This window comes from Apodemus sylvaticus, chromosome 18 (assembly GCF_947179515.1).
Source record: "Apodemus sylvaticus chromosome 18, mApoSyl1.1, whole genome shotgun sequence".
NCBI lineage: Eukaryota > Metazoa > Chordata > Mammalia > Rodentia > Muridae > Apodemus > Apodemus sylvaticus.
Window position 1 is genome coordinate 10397885 of NC_067489.1, and position 21049 is coordinate 10418933.

General features: G+C 46.0%; 1 protein-coding gene across 1 annotated transcript in view; it reads left to right on the plus strand.

The window, feature by feature from the left end:
• The window catches only part of Dlgap2 (DLG associated protein 2), a 139508-nt gene that overhangs the window by 82773 nt on the left and 35686 nt on the right, over positions 1-21049 (plus strand). Inside the window, exons 5-6 of the mRNA XM_052162854.1 lie at positions 794-941; positions 6661-6880. Coding sequence (XP_052018814.1) covers positions 794-941; positions 6661-6880 — 368 coding nt within the window. The remainder of the gene's footprint in view (positions 1-793; positions 942-6660; positions 6881-21049) is intronic.

Genomic DNA, 21049 nt, shown 5'->3' on the forward strand with positions numbered 1-21049 from the left:
CTTGGAAGACAATGGTCATTGTGAGAACACATTGGTCCGGACTCCCTGCTGTATCTCTTTGCTCGTACTGTATAATCTGCCCACCTCCAAACTAAGTGAGGGGTTGGAGAGATGGCTCCACACTTAAGAATATTATTGCTCTTGCAGAGTTCAGTTCCCAGAAGCCCGGTTGGATGGCTCACAGCCACCTGTAACTGCATCTGCAAAGCGTTCAGTGTTCCCCTTTGACCTCTGCGGGAAACCTCCCATGTTCCCTGCACTCATCATCCCATGTTAGCACACGTGCATACACAGGAATAAAAATAAAGACATCTTTAAAAAACAAACAAGCAAACCAAAAGTGGTGCCTTTATTTTTTTCCAAGTGTACAAAGTTTCCAGTGAGCTAGCAAGACTTATATGAGGTGCTCACGGAGTCTGGCTTCGGATCTAGTCATTGGATTTGCCCTTCTGCTATCTGAGTTAGGAGGGACTCCACTAATGTTTTGTGTTCTCTTTAAAGGATGGTGACCTCAACCTCACTGCCTGGCCATTAAAAAACAAAACAAAAAGCAACAACAAGAAAACCTCTCAAAGCAATTTGCCACATCTCCTGCCCTGTAACTTTTTATGCAAATCACATTTGTGGATGCAAGACCCATAACATTTGCATAAAGCAGAGTCATCCATTTAAAGATGGTCAGTCGGAAGTGCCTCACTAACTACAGCGTGGAGTTGAAGTATCTGCTGGAAGCCATCTCCTGCCCTTCCCCAGATGCTCACAGACCACATTTCTCTCTTCTCTGTCTCTGTAGCCAGAGCTACCTGCAAGCTGCCACTGAGGTGCCTGTTGGTCACAGCCTGGACCCATCGGTCAACTACAACTCTCCGAAGTTCCGGTCCAGAAACCAGAGCTACATGCGGGCTGTGAGCACCCTGAGCCAGGCCAGCTGTGTAAGCCAGGTGGGGCCTCTTCTGTGCTTCTTTTCTATGTAGGGTGCAGCCCCACAGCTATGCTGGACTAAGAGGCTCCTATCGGGAGACAATGCACAGGCATCCCTGGGCAGCTCTCTCCTGCAAGGAACACACAACAGTCTCTCTGGATTTAGCATGGGCTTCCTTCCTTTTCCACCAAAATGACCTCATTGTCTTAGGCTACAGGACTGTCAACGCCTAGTAGTTGTCACAGGTTGCAGTGGGACACAGCAGAGGGCATCTGCCTGGCACAGGTAAGGCCTTGGTTCTCTAACAACCTGGCATGGCAAAGAGAAGAACCAGATGCCCCTTGTTCCTGGAATAGGTCTTATTTCTCACTAGGCACCAGGTCTCAAAGCAGAATCCAGGGTCACTTCATAGCAGTAGGGTTTTGGGTCTAGCATAGGGAGAGGCCCTAGGTTTCTCTCCTGGGTAAACAGAGCAGACAGTATGCACTAACACTGACAGGTACTGCCGGTGTCATACATCCTGGGATGCATTGCCGGTAAGAACTGAATTTCTAAGCTTTAATCAGATACCTGCTTACTAGTGGGAGCCGCTGTTAAAAGGAGAACCTAGGGTTGGAGAGATGGCTCAGCGGTTAAGAGCACTGACTGCCCTTCCAAAGGTCCTGAGTTCAAATCTAAGCAACCACATGGTGGCTCACAACCATCTGTAATGAACTCTGACCCCTTCTTCTGGTGCGTCTGAAGACAGCTACAGTGTACATAGATATAACAATGAATAAATCTTTAAAATATTAAAATTAATTAAATGGGAACCTAAATGCCAGTAATCCCAGAGTACAAGAAGCTGGGGTAGGAAAGACAGTGGTTACAGGCCATCAGCAAGACGCCCATCTCAAAAATATGTAACTATAATAACAATTTTAAAAAGTTTTAAAGAAAAATGACAATTTACACTTCTCATTAGCTTTACCCAGGATTTTCTTGTGAAAGAATGGAATAGCCAAGGCTCGGAGTCCTTTTCCTATGCAGTTGGCAGAACAAAGAAGTCAGTGCATGGGGGTCTTGTTGAGGAGGGAGTCCTGTGTACCACAAGTATCCAATAACAGCCATGGTTGTTGTTGTTATGACCGTGACAAATACTATTGGTATGTATGTGACAAATAGTATTGGTGCATAACTCGGGCACTAAGACATCTGCTGGCAAAGAAAAAAAAAAAGACAAACAAACAAAAAAAGACATCTGCTGGCTATGGACAGCACTGTGAATACTTGCTTCTAGCCAGAGGTATTTTCCAAACAATGATTTCTTTTCAGAAAGCTGCACATAGGTAGTTTTCCTCTAACTGCAGTGGGGGTTGGGGGAGACTAGCCCCCTTTAATATAATATAAATTTACCTTTTTAACTTACATTAGTGATGGTTTCCTCTTAGAAACTAGGTCAAGTTGCCACGGGCAAGGGTCTGTTAGAAATAACAGGGAAAGCGATGCCCCTACTCTACAGGTCAGAGCTATGGGGACTTAGCTCTCCCAGGTTCCATATGTCCTCCGTGGCAGGCCAACTGGAAGGCTGCTGTTATGTCCAGTACCCACCACTCCTGCAATAAAATTAGAACACAGTCAGTTCCTGAGAATCAGGCTACTATGGTGGCCTGACTCATCACCAGAACTCTCTATTTCCACATAGAAGAATCAAAGATGACTTTGGGAGGTCTCCTCAGGTCAGTTAGTACAGTGTACACTGTAACAGTTCCCACCCCAGGATAAGTATTGCTGAGATGGAATGTCATCTTTTAAAGGTAACACCTTCCTGTTCAGTTAATTCAATTCATTTTCCAAATAAAATTTAAAAAAAAAATAAAATAGGTAGGAAGCCAGGCATGGTGACACATGCCTGTAACTCCAGCACCCAGGGACTGAGGCAGAAGACTCATGCATTCAACTATAAATCTTTAATCTGTCTCCTTTAAATTTTCTTTCTATAACAATAAAAAAATCCTCTCATCATCTCCCATTTGTCCATGAAATTTATTCTTCAAATCTGTGGGACTAGGACCTAGAACCAGTAACTACTGGGTTTTCCCATATGAAACAAAAAAGTCTCCATATTCAAGGGCACTCCCATGGGGCTCACCCTTCAGTTCTGTCCAATTTGGAGAACAATTGAGTTAATCTGAGTTATTTACCAGAGCATGGACAGTTCAAAAACAACTCCATCCCTCAAATGTTTGCTCAGCATGGACAATGACAGGAATATTGCTGCCTGCACAATTTTTCAGTCAGCTTGATAGGTTGAAAAGTTTCTTCGCCCCAGAAGGCTTACTGCTCACATAGCCTTAGTGGGTAGTTTTGTAAATCAGGAACTTCCTAAGATTTGTTAGGTGTTTACTTCTTCAGGCTTAAGAGCTTCCCAATGCTCTCCAGGAGGGAATATTATTACATAGTAGAACCAAATAATAAAAATACCCCGTTTCAACCATGTTCTTGTACACATAGTCAGACCATCGCCATCATTCAGCCCCAGAATGCTCTCATCAGCCCAAGCTGAAGCTCTGTCTCCTTTTCTCAGCCCATAGCCACCCTTATTCTATGTTTTATATTATTTTAGATACCTGCTGTTAATGTAACTATTCAGCAGGGATCCCTCTGGAACTAACTTGTTTCACTAAGCACATTTTCCTCCAGATTTGTCCATGTTGCAACCATGTGTTCTAGGCATTGACTTACTGCGGGTTGAGGCTTTTATGATGTCATGTTATAGCATGTCTCCTCTGAGATGTCTGTCTCTAGCTGATATCACATACCTTCATGGTCAGCCATGTTCTGATCCATTCTCTCCTTATGATTCACTCCAGCATGCTCCTGATTCTTTGACAGACTTTGAAAGTAATATCTTCCTTTAATCTGTCCGCCAGTATGATCCAAGTATTTAGAAGCTTTTGGTAGACCAGTTGCAGTGGACCAGAAAGAATAAGATGGGAATTACTTTTGTGTTTGTGAGAAGGTGATACTGGGAGACAGGGAGAAAGAGAAGCAAGGGAGAAGACAGGATGAAATCTGGTTTGAACATCACATTGGATAGAGAGGAGCCAGAGTTCCTGGTCTTGGGAGCAAAGATGTCCCATTGGTATGGGGAAAGCATGGGAATCTTACCTGGTGGTTTTGGAGCTGACGAAGTGACTTCCCAGCAAGGAATACAGTTATCTAGTGAACAGAGGAGGCAAAGATTGTCATGGCAGAAACATGAGCAACTTGTTCAAACTCTAAACCAGGGGAAAAGGAGGAGCTTGAAGACCTTACCTTAAGCACAGTTAGAGTAGACGGGGAAGCCTGCATGGGGAGGGAAGTGGTATCTGGAACATGGAAAGCCCCACTTAAGAACCTGCCTTAAGCTTGATCACCGTAGCTGCAGAGTTGTGACATGATTCTGTGTAGTTCACCAAGACAGACACTCTGTCATGAGCATCTAGGAAAATGTGTTGGAGAAGGAGAGAGCCAAGGTGGAGAACAGCAGCGTATACTTGGGACAGACAAATGGATCTGCCTGTGTCGTCAGGCACTAAGGACAAACCCCAGATCTCAGAGTGCAGGTCCTCACTAAACCATCGTGTGAGAGATGGAATTGAAAGGGGAACTGGAGAGGTTGGGAACAGAGAGCAAGCATAGGTGTTGTTCTGTGTCCCTGAACCCTGGCTGGCGACCTCCCCAGAGAGAGCTCCATCATGCCGCTGACCATCTGTCCATGTGTGTCTACACAGAAAGACACACCTGAGAGAGAGACCCATAGTGCACGAGGAGAGGTGTATTTTAGTGTCTTTTCCTGCTGCTGTGATAAAACCCTCTGAGAAAAGCAACCTAAAACAGGGTCCCAATGGAGAAGCTAGAGAAAGGAACCAAGGAGCTGAAGGGGTTTGCAGCCCCATAGGAGGAACAGCAATATGAACTAACTGGTACCTCCAGAGCTCCCGGGGACTTAATCACCAACCAAAGAGTACACATGGAGGGACCCATGGCTCCAGCTGCATGTGTAGCAGAAGATGGCTTTGACGAACGCCAATGGGAGGAGAGGCCCTTAGACCTGTGAAGGCTCATTGCCCTAGTGTAGGGGAATGCCAGGACAGGGAAGCAGGAGTGGGTGGGTTAGTGAGCAGGGGGGAGGAGGGATGGGATTGGGGGTTTTCAGAAGGGAAACAAGGAAAGGGGATAACATTTGAAATGTAAACAAAGAAAATATCTAAGAAAAATAAAATAAAAAGCAAAAAAGCAACCTAAAGCAGGAGTTTATTGTGGTTCAAAGCTTCATAGCACAGTCCATCACTGCACAGGAGTCAAGGCAGCAGGGTCTTGAAGCAGTTGTTCACATGGTGTCCACAATCAGGAAAGGAGAGCAATGAATGCTTGCTGCTCCCCAGATCCCTCTCTCCATTTATACAGTCCAGGAGCCAACCCAGGGAATGGTGCCGCCCACAGTGGGCAGGTCTTCCCACCTCAGCACAGTCAAAACTGTGTCCACCCACCCTGAGCATGCTCAGAAACCCAGTTCTCCAGGTGATCCCAGATTCTGTCAGCATCTCAGAAGTTCTTGGCCAAACTGAGTCAGTGAGGTAGGGAGATGCAGGAGGAGCTGCAGACAGAACATTCCGCCTCTTTTCTCAGTGCTCAACATACTCTCCAGTTCACCAACCCCATTTAAGCTTCTTATACTTAAAACCATCTATACCCACGCTTCTCCCACCTAACCCTTCAGCCTGGTTTCAGTTCTGTAGCTCCCTTTATTGAATTTCCAGTTTAAAAGCTCTAGTTTCAGCTTAGGAATAGTATACGATATGTGCATATGGACATCACCATCAGGATATGTCAGGAAAAACATGTCCTTTGGGGTCATCCACCCTGAGCAGAGGCCCTGTGGCTGGCTAATGGTCCACTCAGCCTATGAGCTCACCTGGGCCAACAGAGTGCTTCCTTAAGAGTATTTGGAGAAGTCAGGTTTCCAGGGTGAACCTATATGCATAACTTAAGACACAAGCTCAAAACTTATTACCTTTATCTGCTCTACTTGCAAGTCTCAAGCTAATAGGAAAAAAAAAAAGGAATCCAAGCCTGATGCTTAAGTCAAGGTAGCATGTTCCGTGTGTACAGCACTCCTCCTAGTCAGCCATGTCTTCCCCACCCTGACTCTGCTCATGATGCCGTAATGGGGATGAGGGCAGGAATGCCTCTGCCAAATTTGGGATTCGTTTCCATGACAATGAGCAGCAGCTGACTCTCACGTCCTGAAAATGAACTAAAAGTAGCTGAGGCACTTGAACGTGTGTGCTTACTTCTACAGCCTCCAACCCAGAGTCAGCCCGAGCGAGCGGTAGGTAGCTGGGAAGGCAAAGGGGCCAGTGGGGAAGGAGCAAGGACTAGCAGTGCGGACCTTGGCTTTGTACCAGGTGTTTCGGGGGGCTTCTACTCACCCTGTCCCCTGACCTCTGTGATGGCTGTCAGCCTGGTAAGTCCACAGAACTTCCATCACCGGTCGTTAGCTATGCACCTTCTGTTTTGTAAGAAACCACCCAAGAAGCCATCCCCCTGCCCCAAGCCTGACGGATTCCCAGGGAGGATTTCAAACTAGACGCGCCGAAAATACAAAGCTGTAACCAAGGACTGTGAGTGCGTTTTCTGTCTCTGTGTCTTGTGTGACGTGGTTGTGATCACCCTAATGGATCCTGGCATCACGTGTGCTATTGCCGTTGCAGATGAGTGAGGCGGAAGTTAATGGGCAGTTCGAGTCAGTGTGTGAATCTGTCTTCAGCGAAGTTGAATCTCAGGCCATGGACGCCCTGGACCTTCCCGGGTGTTTCCGGACAAGGAGTCACAGTTACCTCCGAGCCATCCAAGCTGGCTACTCCCAAGACGATGAATGTATCCCCGTGATGACACCATCCAACATGACGTCAACTGTCAGGTCAACAGCAGGTAATAGAATGTCCCTTTTCACCTACCTGTCAGAAACTCTACAGGTGCACTTAATTGTTTTTCCTAGGTGGGCACTGGTGTACACCTTCACCGCAGGTAAAATATGCTCGATGGAATTATCACACACCACATAATGACATTCGCAGTAGCCTTCTGAAGCATTTTGGTCACAGATAACCGTCTTTTTCTAGGGATGAGTTCTATAAATTGTAGAGGTTCTTTAAGAAAATCAAGGATAGCTTTCAATAGGATTTCTACAGCAAATAGGAATATGAGTGCTAACATCTGGGCCGTGCTTGTGTTCAGGAGGTTGGGGTGAAGTCTGGGTGGATAAACAATGACCCCTGTGGTGGCTCTGCATTGCAGAGCCCGGCCTCAGTCACTGCCACTCGGTAGCAAATCCATAAATGTCATTCATCACTACAAAGCCAGCCAGTGGTTAGTGAAAATTCCCTCATCGACTTAAGGTTGGAGGATTCAGTGTCGCAGTTTCTCACTGTTCTTAGAGAAAACCATATCCACACCTTGAATATTTATGACCTAGACCAAACACCACTGCCCACTGGTTTACTGCACAATTATTATTTATATAACACAATGAATATACATGGCCTAGAGAAAACCATAAAACACAGTGAGCAGTAAAAGTTTGCTACACTCCAGGTGAAGCTGTAAAATATCCCTGTGTCAAAAAACGAGGTGTCTCACATAGCCTAAGATTCGAACTGCTGCAGCCATATCACAGGGATTTAAAATATAGTCCCAAGAAGACAGACAGCGTACTTTGTCCATATTAAGTAGTGTCAGGATCCATAAGACAGGTGGGGGATGGAGCAAGAGAGAATAAACGTTCAGAAGGAATAGTCAGGGTGCTAACAACTGGACTCACTACTCAGTGCTAACTAACATGAGGCAGGACCCAAGGACCCATACAACACCTGATAGCAAACTGAAGATTTTCTGTCATGGGCTGTGTTCTGGACTGCTCTTTGCACTGTGGGAGGAAATGCTTCCTGCCAGAGTCTCCTTTGCTTACCTTGGTGAGATCTTGGGCTTGCTTACTCTCTGACACTGTTGTTGGGGTCGTCAGAAGAAGTAATAATCAGTGTCTTCCAGAGAGCGTGATGAATGCTCTCCTACAACGGTCTGGACAGAGACTTTTGGGATGAACTGAATCACAAGCTGTGGGTCTTGGCGAGAGATGCCCAGGGGAACAGCTCTGTTCTCACTGAAGCTTTGGAGAGTGTAGCCCAAGTCTATGACACTTGAAGCAGACAGAGCTGTACATGTCCCAGGGTTCTTGAGACAGGCAGTTATAATCTTTGGTTGTTCTCTCAGATGTCCTGTGTCATGTGCTCTGCCTCAATGATCTCACAGATTACCATTCCTCCTCCACCCATACGTGAAAATAGAGACAACTGAAAGCTCAGGGGTGGAAGGAGACTCAATCACCACATCAAAAAGCAGTCTTGGAATCTAGGCCTGAGCAGTGTAGTCCTATCTGCCAGGCACCGAAGAGGCTGAGGCAGGAAGACTGAGAGTTTGAGGATAACCTGGCCTACGTAGTGAGTCCCACAGTACCCTGAACTTCTTGGTAAGACCCTGTCTCAAAAAAAAAAAATAATAAATCAAAAGGCAACCCCCTTGGAAGCAAGCAACCTCTTGGAGGGGAATTACTCGTGTTCACTAGTGTTTGTTGAGTGCCCCCTACAAGCCAATGAACAATTAAGCATTTTCATGGTCCTCAGAAAGGCTTTGAAACAATAATTATGTGGTGGAAAATGGCGTTGCTGTTTTTAGAGCTGTCGTTATGGAGAGAATAGAAATAGAACAGATTTTCACAGAGATAATATAAGAATCGGTACCGAACTCGCGCTGAAGTTCTGATTTATGTACACAGTAAATCGTTCTAACCAGGCATACTGCACATTCCAAAAAAATCCACACACAAAATAAATTTTTTAAACGTTTCTATTCCAAGTTCCTAATGGATCTTGGCCTAGTTACTGAGTCGAAATCTCTTCTAAACTATGGGATAAATATCGGCATCATGGAAGACGCTGTGGGTGGACTAAGCACAGAGGGGGCAGCTGGAGGAACACTGGCATCACCGTCATGGGGGTAGCAAGGGCAACTTGGGAGAAACTAAAGTCAAACCATCACCAACCCTGCCACTGGGCACAGCCTAGTACACACCAGGGACTATTCTTCACTCTGCAGATGTTAGAAGATGAGCAACATGGTCTGGTTATGAAGATTATGAACATTATCAAAGATTTTTGCTAACCTGGTAAAATAGTAGAGGAAAATTCCCCAAGTCACAGACTTCAAATAGCCAAGGATTTCCTTACTGACCTGCTAGCTCTTTCTCTGTAGCAGTCAGGTCACACAGTCCTAACAGTCTTCCCCCACCCACCCCCGCCCGAGAGCTAGGGGGACAGAATGCTGCGACCTTGCATTGTCCATCCCTCTTGCAGCTGTGCAAAATCTCAAGACAGTTTGAATTATACTTTAAGATGTGAAAAATGTAGGGGCGTGTTTTTTGAGAGCAACAGAGCCTTTCTCGGCACTTAGATGGGCTCTTAACTCAAGAATAAGGGGACCAGATACTCATGCTCGCACAGAAGTTGTAGCCAGTGGCCTCTAGGCTTTCAAATTCGAAGAATGAAATTCATAGACGGTGAGTCTTGGGAAGCACTTTATGAAGAGAGCTTAGGGAAGGTGGCAGAAGGGACACCTGAGAAGGGGACACTGTTGCATGTCACCACCTTGGAGTCATGCGGCTTCACTGGAGGGAGGCATGGGGATGTCCCAGTTCAGCTGTCCAGTATGTGTCAGCTTCTGCCACACCCTCCTGTATGGATTCCAGGAAAGGTTCGTTTAGAGGGAAAGATAAGGAAAAACCAGAGCATTCTGTCATCCCAGGTCTCTAGCCAAGGCAGAACCAAAAGCATTTTGGCTTAAGCACCTGTGGCATCCCTGGCCTGTAGCGAAGGCAAGAGTATCCACGGGGCTAGGGATGTTTGTAGCTTTTAGTCAAATTAAGAACTGAGCGTTCGTGATTTCTTTTTTACCCTAAACTGCCTGCCTAACACTCTCCCCTTTTCTTATCACATTCCTGCCTTGAGACTCACACGTGGAATTTACCCTCAGCCCCCTCCCCAGAAGTCTATAAGATGAAGATACCCTCTTGGGTCATAGCACTGAGAGATCTGACCACCTGTTCCTCCTTCCATGGCCCCATTCTAGCTGCTCACGGTCGTGCTGTTGTAACTTCCCTAATATTCTGGGACTGAAGTACGTCTCCCTTCAGTACCTCCTTAATGCTAGCCACGACTTGATCGCCTGATCGAGCTGCTCTTCAGACCCAAGGGCTGCTCTCTCAGCCCTCGGGGCTGCATCGGCTGTTTATGCAGTTGATGTTGCCAACTTCCTAACAAAGTTCATGTGGAGGGCCAACCATGTCAGCTCCCTTCTGGGGCCTGCCTTCTCTCTCAGTTATATCAATAGCCATGCCAACTGTAAGTGCTGAAACTCGCCTTTGATCAGAGCTGCCTATGAGACAGGCAAGTGGATTTAAGTGACTTTATTCTTAAGTACTCCTGGCTTTTGTAAACTGTTATATTACCAGTCGATGGCTGCTTTCATTCACATTAAGATTGTTTAGGTCAATTAGCACTCTTCTATTAACCTGGTATGCTTGGCACGCAGCTTCCTGGATGTTTATCTGGAGTGCAGGAGGCTCTGGGATTTGTCCCCAGAACTAAAAGGGATTTTGAAAAAAAGATACTTTCTTTGTATGGCCCTAAAAAAAATTGACTTTCAAAAACATCTCAAAGTGATTGTTTTGAAGTATAAGATGCATTTAAACATATTCTTTACAGAAGCTTGAAAAATGGGATCTGGCAATATTAGATTCTCTCACCTTATAAACATGTTAATGTAGAAGTCCTAGGCTCATGCAATAAATCAAGTGTCAAGTGTACACATGAGTGAATTACTATAGGTTTTCAAGAATATAGTAGACCTTCTTAACTTAGACACTGACAGGTGGGCGCTGCCAGCCTGTGTGACAATTGAACCCTTCTCAGCGGGACTGTGGGGATCAGCCCACCAGGAGTCACTCATCTAGTCTCTGTGGTCCCCAGCAAACACAGGATACAGCACTGGGTAGGATGATACCCACCTGCTGTGCCTTCCATTATGAAAAGCAGTGGTGTTGATTATAGAAACCCCCCCTCCTTAAAAGAAGTGGTTTTGAAAACATCTAACTTACTTCCATTTCACACTTGGGTTCTCTCCCATCTATGAAATGATTTATCAGGTAGCTTTGCCTGTCTAAATACCCATTCCACTCGATTCTTCGAGGGAAGGAGTATCATGGACACTGAGGAGGGAGGCAGTATCAAATTAGATGATAATGGGTTTTCTCTGGGTCAGAAATCATCTCCACACATGTCACAACTAATTCTAGAAGTCATCAGAACCAAGGGAAAGCCACGCGGGGATGACGGAAGGAACAGTGCAGACCTACTTTATCTTATTATTCAGATTTTTGCAGCAACTTCTCTCTCCAGAGTGCATAATAACTGTGTCCAAGACAAATCTTTGCTAACATACAGGAGGAAAGCTATCCTTATTTTCTGTGTGTCTTGAATGTTAGACAGAGGGAAACTGTTCTCAATACTAAGAATTTTTTCTGTACTTCTTTGCAAAATTCTCTGTTGTGTGAACATTAGGTTTTTACAGATAGATAGGTCAAGTTTCTTGGCTGAGAGTTGCTTTGGGCTTTATCACCTAGTCTTCTACTTCTTCAAATCTAAGCAGTTCCCAATGAGGTAAAGAAGAATCATAAATACTTTAATAAATTAACAGAGAACATTGGGGGTGGGGAAGGTCACATATATCTTTCAATTTCAAGATGGGAAAGTCCAAAATATAAAGAAAAGCCAACTTACATATGAACAAGAAAGCATTGTGCTGTGTTTGGATTAGGTGTGTGCTGTGTTCAGGGTGTGGACAGCTTGCTTTGAAGGCAGAATTGGGTGTGATCCTCATTCTCAGACGTAAACCTGGGAACAGCTGTGAGTAATGGAGTGGTCATCTTCATATTCCTGCTTTGTGTCATGGAGATGTGCATGGGAAGTGATGGGATGCAAAGGGAGGCTTGAGACACCATGGCAGCACCCAGAAACCCCCAGATGCCATGAAGCTAGCTGACATCAAGACCAAGTAGTATGAGCCAATACCGGGAGGCATGCAAACCTAGAGTCAAGAAGGCGTGTGGTATCAGGGACCCAGAAGCACTGAGCAGGAGAGAAGGAGAAACCAAGTATGGCAAAAGGATGATGCAAGAGCTACGGGGCAGACAGTCTGCACCATGGATCAGCACCCACACAGCTCCGAGGCTGCCGGGTGACCTCCAGCAGAAGAGTGTTACAGGCTGAGTCAAGCCCTCCGCAAACGTGGAATGTGTTGAATCTCCTACCTTCAGGCCATCAGCTTGTGAATACACAGAGATGGGCCTTTCCTGAGGTGATTAAGCTAAAGCGAGGACACCTGGGTGGCCTCCATCCAAGAGGACTGGTACCTCATAAGAAGAAAAGAGAGATTTGGAAACAGGCACACAGGAATGATCAAGGGACAGAGGGAGAAAGTGGTATCTGCAAGCCAAGAGGAGGAGTTTAAGGAGGAGGGAGCCATGACACTCAGACTTCAGACTGCAAGCCTCTTGGTGTGAGATGAAATGACCCATGGCTATGGTTTCTTATGCAGCCAGAGCCAATGGGCACGAGAAGACTTGCAAAGTCTGAGCTTGCTCTGCTATGGGAAGGTCTAGAGATTACTGCCAAACCTAATCTAATCATACAGGTAAAGGAGACAAGGGCCAGGAAGCCCTGAGGAGCTAGAACAGCCTAGGGAGGGTGCTCCAGTATGGTTGGCTAAAGAGTGGAACACAGTGAAGAAATCTTAGCCTGAAGTTTTGTCCCCATGAGACTCAAAGGGCTGCAGGCCAGGTGACATAGACGATGCTATCAAGGAAAACAGTTATCAGACAAGACATAGTTGCAGGAACCGTGGTCCCCAATAGAGGCACAACAGACACTGAGAGAAACTGGAGAGGAAATGCATCCAGAGACCAGCCTTGCTGGCCCGCTGTTATCCTCTTGAGTTTAAAGTCACACTTCAGGAATGATAGTGTCCGGGCCCAGAAACTCAAGGAGCAACTACATACAGAGAAGAGGATTTCTTTAGTGTATGCCAAGGATGCAGGAACAGGAGGCAGGAACAAGGAGGCAGGAGCAGTGTAGGTACTTCTTGTAGCTGTTACCCTCACCAAACAGAGCCAGTGGGGAGCCAAGCACCAAGAGAGAATACTATGGATTTGTGAAAGCTAAGGCACCCCCTGCTGTATGACATCACCCCGTACAGGGCACCGATGACACACCAAAGAAAGATTCCATTCAAGGCTAGCTTAGTGAACCAGTGAATGGATAAGGAGTATGGATAAGGCATTAACTTAGAGGAGCATAGACGCATCAAGGACAGATGTGTCACAGAGAAGCCTATCTCGGCATGAGTGACAACCCACAAAAGCTGTGTGTCTGTGGAGTTCCCTGCATGACTCACAGACAGCTTAGTTGGTCAGAGAAGCCCCTATCTTTAGCAGCCCTTACTTCTTATATAGCTCAGGGGAAGGGGATCTTGTAAATGTTGTGTTTCAGGAACTTCCTAAGCCCTGAAGGTCTAGTTTACTTCTGGGTATTAAGAACAACCCTGGAGAATTGAACATTTAAAGTCATAGAAAGACACCATGCAACCATCTCTGGTGGCACACAGAGGTGGGCCCGATGCTCATTGACAACTGTGGAAGTCAGGCAGAGAAGCTGGGGGGAGAGAGAAATTCAGCTTCCATGCATCAAGAAGGAGTCTGCTAAAGGATATCTCCAACAGAGTGGGAACTCACAGAAAGTAGGGTACGGGGCTACCAGAAGGAGCACAGGGCCTGCATCATGACCCTGGATGCAAGGTTGCCACTGACTTCTGGCAATTTGGCAAATTGGGAAGACAGCTAAAAGGCACTGGACAGCCTAGGTCTTCTGTAGAATAGTACAGATTGTTACAGAGATGAAGCCAGTCTGGGGTCATCTGAATCTCTTGGACAGCTGCAGAACCTGGAACACCAAAGAGGCCCTGGGATTGTGGAAGCCTTAACAAGCAGCTGTGTTCATTCCAGACTCACTGTGGAACACATGGCCACATCTCTGTGTCGTAGAGCCACACAGACCTGTCCTGTGTCCACTGTAGGGACCCATGTATAACTTCGGTCTAAGAGTGTGATAGCCAGACACTGTTTCTCTAGGACCCAAAGGAGAATCTGAAAACCACTCCTTACCTTGTCATCCCGGAGTCTCCTGCCTTCTGCAGCACCAGCCACATGGTCCTAACCCTGTACCTTTTGTTACCATTCCTTCCTGGTTCTGGCCTTTCTGTCCCTACAAGTAGTGTCCTGGTAATAGCATCAGCCCACAAGTAAGCCAGCATCATGTCACTTAAGATCCCGTGCTTGGTCGCATCTGTACCTCTCCCCTTTGTGCATAGTTCCCAGATTCTGGTTAGAGACACGGCAAAGTTAGGGCAGTGACATCTGTCTAACACAGAATGTTCCAGTAAACACTGGCTGAGTCTGTGTATGAATGGAACTTCCATAAACTGGGACAAGAGTGAGTGCTGCAGTCTCTCTGACACTAGACTGTGGGAACCCATGTTTCTTTTGGGAAAATACACCCAGGACTAAAATCTAAAGTCCTATGGGGTCAGAGCCCACACTGTGAAACTTGAATCTTTTCCTCCTGCTCACAATATCAGAATTTCTGCACAGACCTCATCTTCTACCCCCAGCTGTGGATTAAGTTCATGGTGAGTCAAGAAACCAGAAGCGATGAACCCATGCCGAGGTCATCCAAAGTGTCCCAGCGGATGTGCAAGTTCTGTGGTCCACCTCTCAGTCTTCTCATAGGCCGCTGACACCAGTGGATTCTGGGGATCTTGAGAAGCCTCCAGATCTTTGTGCTGGATTGAAACCCATCTGTGTCTTTGAAATCCCTCCCGTGTTTGAAGTTTAGCGGAATAGACTTAGGTCCAGAGACCTGCCCTTTACCTGTGTCTGAGCTCCAGTCCAAGGCAGACCCTGTTGTCAGGGCTACAAGTTAGCATGGCCTTCAGAAATTATAAAGAACGAGATGAGACAGGGCGAGCCGAGGAAGTCTACATCCATCCCAGGATCAGAATGCAAGAGTCTGTGGCTCAGAGGGGAGCAGCCACCGAGGAGGGCCAGCAGCTGCAACCACAGGGACTCAGGCAGTGGCCCATCTGACATCGGCCACAGGAGCTCAGAGGCCATTGCAATGAGAGAATGAACTGCAGGCTCTCTTACCAAGAGGGTGTGGCTGTGTTTCAGTGTTTCATTGCTATGAAAAAGCCAACCGAAAGAAGTGACAGCTGATTTTAGATCATAGCTTCAGGATCCAGCCAAGGTCTCTTGATCCAGTGGTTTGGGACTTGTGACAAAGTTGTACATCTTGGCAGAGGATACATGAAAGAACAGAGTGTCATAGTGGAAAGGGGGCAGAGAGATAGACAGAAGATAAGTCTGAGGGCAAGACATGTCCTTTAAAGACATCTCAAGTGGCCCAGCTCCTCCAGTCAGACCCCACTTTCTAAGAGCACATTCAGTGCAAACCCTTCTGTAGGCCACACGATGGGCCAGAGCCTTCCTTTGTGGTCCAATAGCCTTGAATATGGAGGACGCTTCACATTCACATGCTGGCAGCAGCTGGGCTGAGCAATGTGCACCATGCTCACAGGAGTGCGTAGTCTAGGGCTCAACCCCAGCCTTTGTCTACAGACCCTACAGGGACCCCCGAAGTCTCTACAAGCCCAAGTGTAGCTAGGATAAAAGTGCATATCTCATTTTCTGGCTATAAACTTCACCTTAGTTTCCTTCAACTATGGTAGCCCATCAGCAGTGAGCTCAGAGGGCCAAACCCAGGTGATGTTTAGATGCTTCAGAGTCACGAAGTTACTATAGCATTGCCAGGTCTCTGTCTTTGTCCTATCTGGGCTACAAGCTTACAGTGGATGGATGATATTTCTCACAGCTCTGGAGAAGAGGTCTGAAAATCTGGGAGCATCTGAATCAACACCTGGTATGTGCTGCTTACTGGCTCATAGATCACACCTAGGCTATGTGGCCTCAAGTGGCAGAGGGACCAAGGCAGCTCTGGGAGATCCCTTTATGAGCACACTTATCTCACAGTAAGACTCCAGCCTTGGCTTTAACCTCAAAGGCTCCTCCTCTAACACTGTCACCTGGGAAGATCAGGAAGTGTGACCCAGCTGCACATTAGCCAAGGACCCAAGCTGCCAGATATATAGATATAGATATAGATATAGATATAGATATAGATATAGATAGATATACACACACATACATATATATACATATATGTGTGTGGATATATTGTTATATATGTGTGTGGATATTTATGTATGTATGTGTACATATACTATGCATATTATATGCACATACTCATATAATTGTAGAAAGACAAGAACTTGAGGGAAATTGAGAGAAACTTCAAAGGTAGAGATCCCCAAAAGGGAAAGACAGCCACTTGATTTCCTATGCCTAGGGGTTTTATGGGGCAAAGGCAGCAACTCAGCAGAGACTGATGCCACCTCTGTGGAGATTGATTAATTCTTTTGGCTATCATGAGTCAAGGCAATAGAGAGCCCTCTGCTCTACGTTCCTCATCCTGGCTCAGCCAGAGGAATTACAATGCTCTGTTCATGCAGCCCCTGCCAGCCAGGGCTGGTGAAGCTTCCCATCTCTGACTCCAGCTTTGACTCTGACCATCTGCTAAGCTATTAGTCTCTTGGCCAGCGTTACTCCCCTCCAACCTTGCCACCCCATGTTCTTGCGTTTCCGTGATCAGCTCGAAGCTTTCTCATAGCAGACAGCTAATTCTATCCCAGCCACTAAGATGTGTCTGGGATCTTTCTTGGCTAGTTCATGTTTGGCTCATTGTCTATGAGGTAGTCTCCTAGACAAAAGCATCATAAGAAGCCATCCTTCCTTAAAATTCAGTCTGCCATAATTACCTACAATAGAAGCAAGAATATATGAAAAGACCATGTGTTTGCCAAGGCCTTCAGGGCCCAGCTAGCCTGACATCATTGGCCCAGAGTCTGTCCTCATATCTGCCTAGTTTGGTTAGCTAATACCTACCAACACCAGACCCCATTCACCTTCATCAACACTTAAGGTTCTGCTATTTTAACCCTTAACCTTCCTATACCTCTAGCCTATGTTCTCATTGTAAAGAATGGAGTTTACAGGTTTTTTTTTTTCATTTTTATTGGTTATTTCATTTATTGACACTTCAAATGTTACCCCCCCTTCCCAGCTTCCCCTCCACAAACCTACTATATCCTCTCCTCTCCCCCTGCCTCTATGAGGGTACTCCTCCACCCACCCACCCACTCCTGCCTCAGCACCCTAGCATTCCCCTACCCTGAGTTATTGAGCCTCCACAGGACCAAGGGGCTCCCCTTCCAATGATGCCCCAATCTACAAGGCTCCATGAAGCCACTTTAAAAGTGTGTCCTCTTCTGAACAATGCTGAGCTTGCAGGCTGCTAGACAGACCAGCGCACAGCTACAGGTCTCATCCAGTGGGTAGATAGCATCTCAGAGTACTAGCCAGGGCGTTCCTGTGTCAAATACCTAGCGCTGCACAGATGTACATTAACTTCTCCAACACTCATATGATGCAGGATCAGTAAAACATGAGTGAGTAGAAAATGTACATGTAACGACACTTACACCAAGATTTACACTCTCTGTGGTCCTTCTCTATTCAAGCACTTAAACTCCACTGGGCTTCATGGTTGTCTCAGACCTCAAGGTGTGCTGTTCTCTTTAGAGTCTCTCTTTGCAAGGACTGTGACTTTACCATCTCAGATCATAATGTTCAAGAAACAGCATATGGCTAATTCCTCTATGTGAACTGGGTCCAATTCTGAACCTCAGAACATCCTGAAGAATCAGCATCAGTCATCTCAGATGCATGCATGACCACATCATTACTAGGAGCCCAGGAGGCCTCAAGGTCGAAGAAGACCTCTTGTTCTCGTTCACTGGTCCACACCAGCCTCCCTGGGATCTCAGTGCCCCCTTCCACATTGGACCCTCTGAGTCTACTGGTTCTGCATGAGCTGTATCCTGACAGAGACAGGGGTTCTGCTGCAGAGCTACCCTCTTCCTGCTTCACTACCCACGCGGTGCCTTTCCCTCTGCATCTTCTCCCTCTGCACCTCCTTCCTCCTCATCTTCTCCCTCTGCACCTCCTTCCTCCGCATTTCCCCCTCTGTGCCTCCTACCCTGTGCCTCTTCCCTCTCATGCTTCCTCCTTTGCATGCCTCCCCCATTCCTCCTCCCTCTGCCCTTCTCGTCTTTCTGTGATTTTGCATCCTCACTGAAGGCCAGGTGATCTTCACCAGGAAAGACATTCTCCTAGAATTATTTTTCCCAGAAAAAGACGACACAGAAGAGGAGCCCCTGAGCCCACTTGACATGGGAAGGGTTGGAGGAAAATATGTACAGTTCCACCGAGACCTTAAAAAGCGTGAGGATCAAAGGCGGGGCTCTTCCCAGAGCAGCAGAGCTCACTCAAACCCCTGCTTCCTAGTTGACTTTGAAGCAGACATCATAGTAGCCTCCTAGCTACAAAACCATTGCCTGAGACCCTTCAAAATGTCATATTTATGCTCTGGAAAGGTGCTAATTATTCAGGAGCCTAAACTTTAACTTAACTGCTTTTTTAAAAAACAAACAAAAGATGTTTGTTTAAACATTAAATGTATGCTTCAAAAATATTTTCAAGCTAGATGGGGTGACCCAGGCCTGTAACCCCATTTCACGGGGGACCAAAGAAAGAAGATCATTGATTCCACTGAAACTATGTCTCAGTTTAAAAAATTAATGTAACAGAACCCCACAATAACTTCCTCTTCCATTCAACAACCATCTTTAGTGCTCAGACCTGACACTGTGAGTGTCCGCTGTCATGGATGGCAGCTGGGGTATTGAGCTAAGACAGATTCTCTCAAGCCAACTTAATGTTTCTGAGATTAATGCCGGAGTTGAATGAGACTGATTACTCTGAAATTAGTCTTTCAATCCCTTTGGAACGCCAGATGCATAGACTTCTGAGTAGTGCACAGTGATGTGGTGAATAGCTTGAGGGAGTCAGATTGTAAGATCTGTGCCACTCTCAATACTTACAGAAGACAAAGAATGCTGTAGTCAGGCAAAGCAAGGAACTGTTGTGTAGCAAGGAGTGTCTGGGCACACGGGAAGCAGCCCTGGTTAACGGGAATGGGTCAATCAGACCTATGCTACACTGACCTAGTCATGTCAGAGGAGCACGCTGCATCTTTTCAACACAAGTACTAGGGAATCTTTGGGAAAGCGTCATGGGATCATCACTAAGAATATTCCATCCATCCATTTTCTACATTTTATCTGTTTATGTACTTATGTTTGTGGCAAGTAAAAGCAATAAGGAAAAATAAACTGATAGATCATATTAACATTGTCATAGCTGTGATAAGAGCAGCATGGCACCTAACTGGTCCTGCCTGGTGCAGGCACCCACAAGGGCACAGCGATCCAGGAGGGAAGCCCCAACCATGGAAATGAGCAGTTGCCAGTGTGTGCTTTCCTCGCTTTCTCTGGCGGAGGCTGACATTTCCCTTTTTGTTGTGTTGATTTATAGCAGGTCATTACCTCGCAGACATTCTAATCAATCATCCAGTTGATTGAATCAAATTTACAAATATTTACTTAGTACCTAATGTCTATAAGATGTTGTAAGGATGTTCTGCGGAATGAAAGGGAACCAAATAAGATTTGAGGCCGATTTGGAAGCTGCAGACTTGTACAAATATATTAATAATCATTACTTTCAGAAACATCTATATGAGTGCTTGCAAGCTGACATTTAATCCTTCCTTCTAATTAATGTCAATTGTTACAAATCATTCCAGGATTCATATTGCGGTCACAGTTCTTCTTGCTTATTCATATTTGGAGGATGAGCTGAGATCTTAGATTTTAACTGTAAGAACATAAGTGTTACCTCTCACTCAGCCCTTTTTGTAAATGTGCTGACAAGTTTTCTTTTTATCCACTTGTCACAAGCTAGAGTCATTTGGGAAGAGGGACGCTTGATTGAGAAAATCCCCCACTGTGTTGACCTGTGAGCAAGGCTGTGGTGCTTTTTCTTGATTGGTGTTTGATGTAGGAGGGCCCACATGGCGTGCAGGTGGCACCTCCTGAACAGGGGTTCCTGACAGGTGTAAGACAGTATGCTGAGCAAGATCTGGGAAGCAGGAAGCAGTACTCCTTCCTGGTATCTACATCATTCCTGCCTGGAGGTCCTGCTGTGACTTCCCTGGATGATGAACTATAGGCTCTAAGATGAAACTAATTTCCTCCCAAGTTGCTTTTGGTTATGGTGTTTTATCACAGCAATAGAAATTCTAAGATGGTAAACCAGAGCTACATTTATGAGTATCCTCAAAAGCTTACCATCTTTGCTGTTTACCATGCAACACTGGATGCTTTTAGGAAGATTCCCAGGGCAGACCAGCAAGACTGTGAGACCTATTATCAGTACCTTGAATCGTGCTGAGAAAATTCCCCTCACGGACTTTTGGGATTGGACACTCTTGGAACATTTTGAGGATGTGCCAGTGCTGAAGCCAGAGTTGTGAAGGACAAAAAGACTGTGGTTGAAAGTCATAAATCCTGTTAGCTCTTGTGGGCCATCTTCCCAGATGCTCCTCAAATCCACATGTGGCCATAGTCTCCCAGGCATCTGAAACACAGATCATTCAAAAAGCTACCATTTGTTCCAGATCAGGACTTGATAGGATCTCTGGCTTTCCTAGGGTCATTAAGGACAGAAGATTCCAGATCTGCCTGGTGAATAGGAGTATAACTGTGTCCCCAGTTGTAGATGCATCAGGAACAGACAGGTGGTCGCCAGGACAACCATCTCTGGACAAATGTGCGGCTACAAGCCTTTGGAGCCGCTGTCTG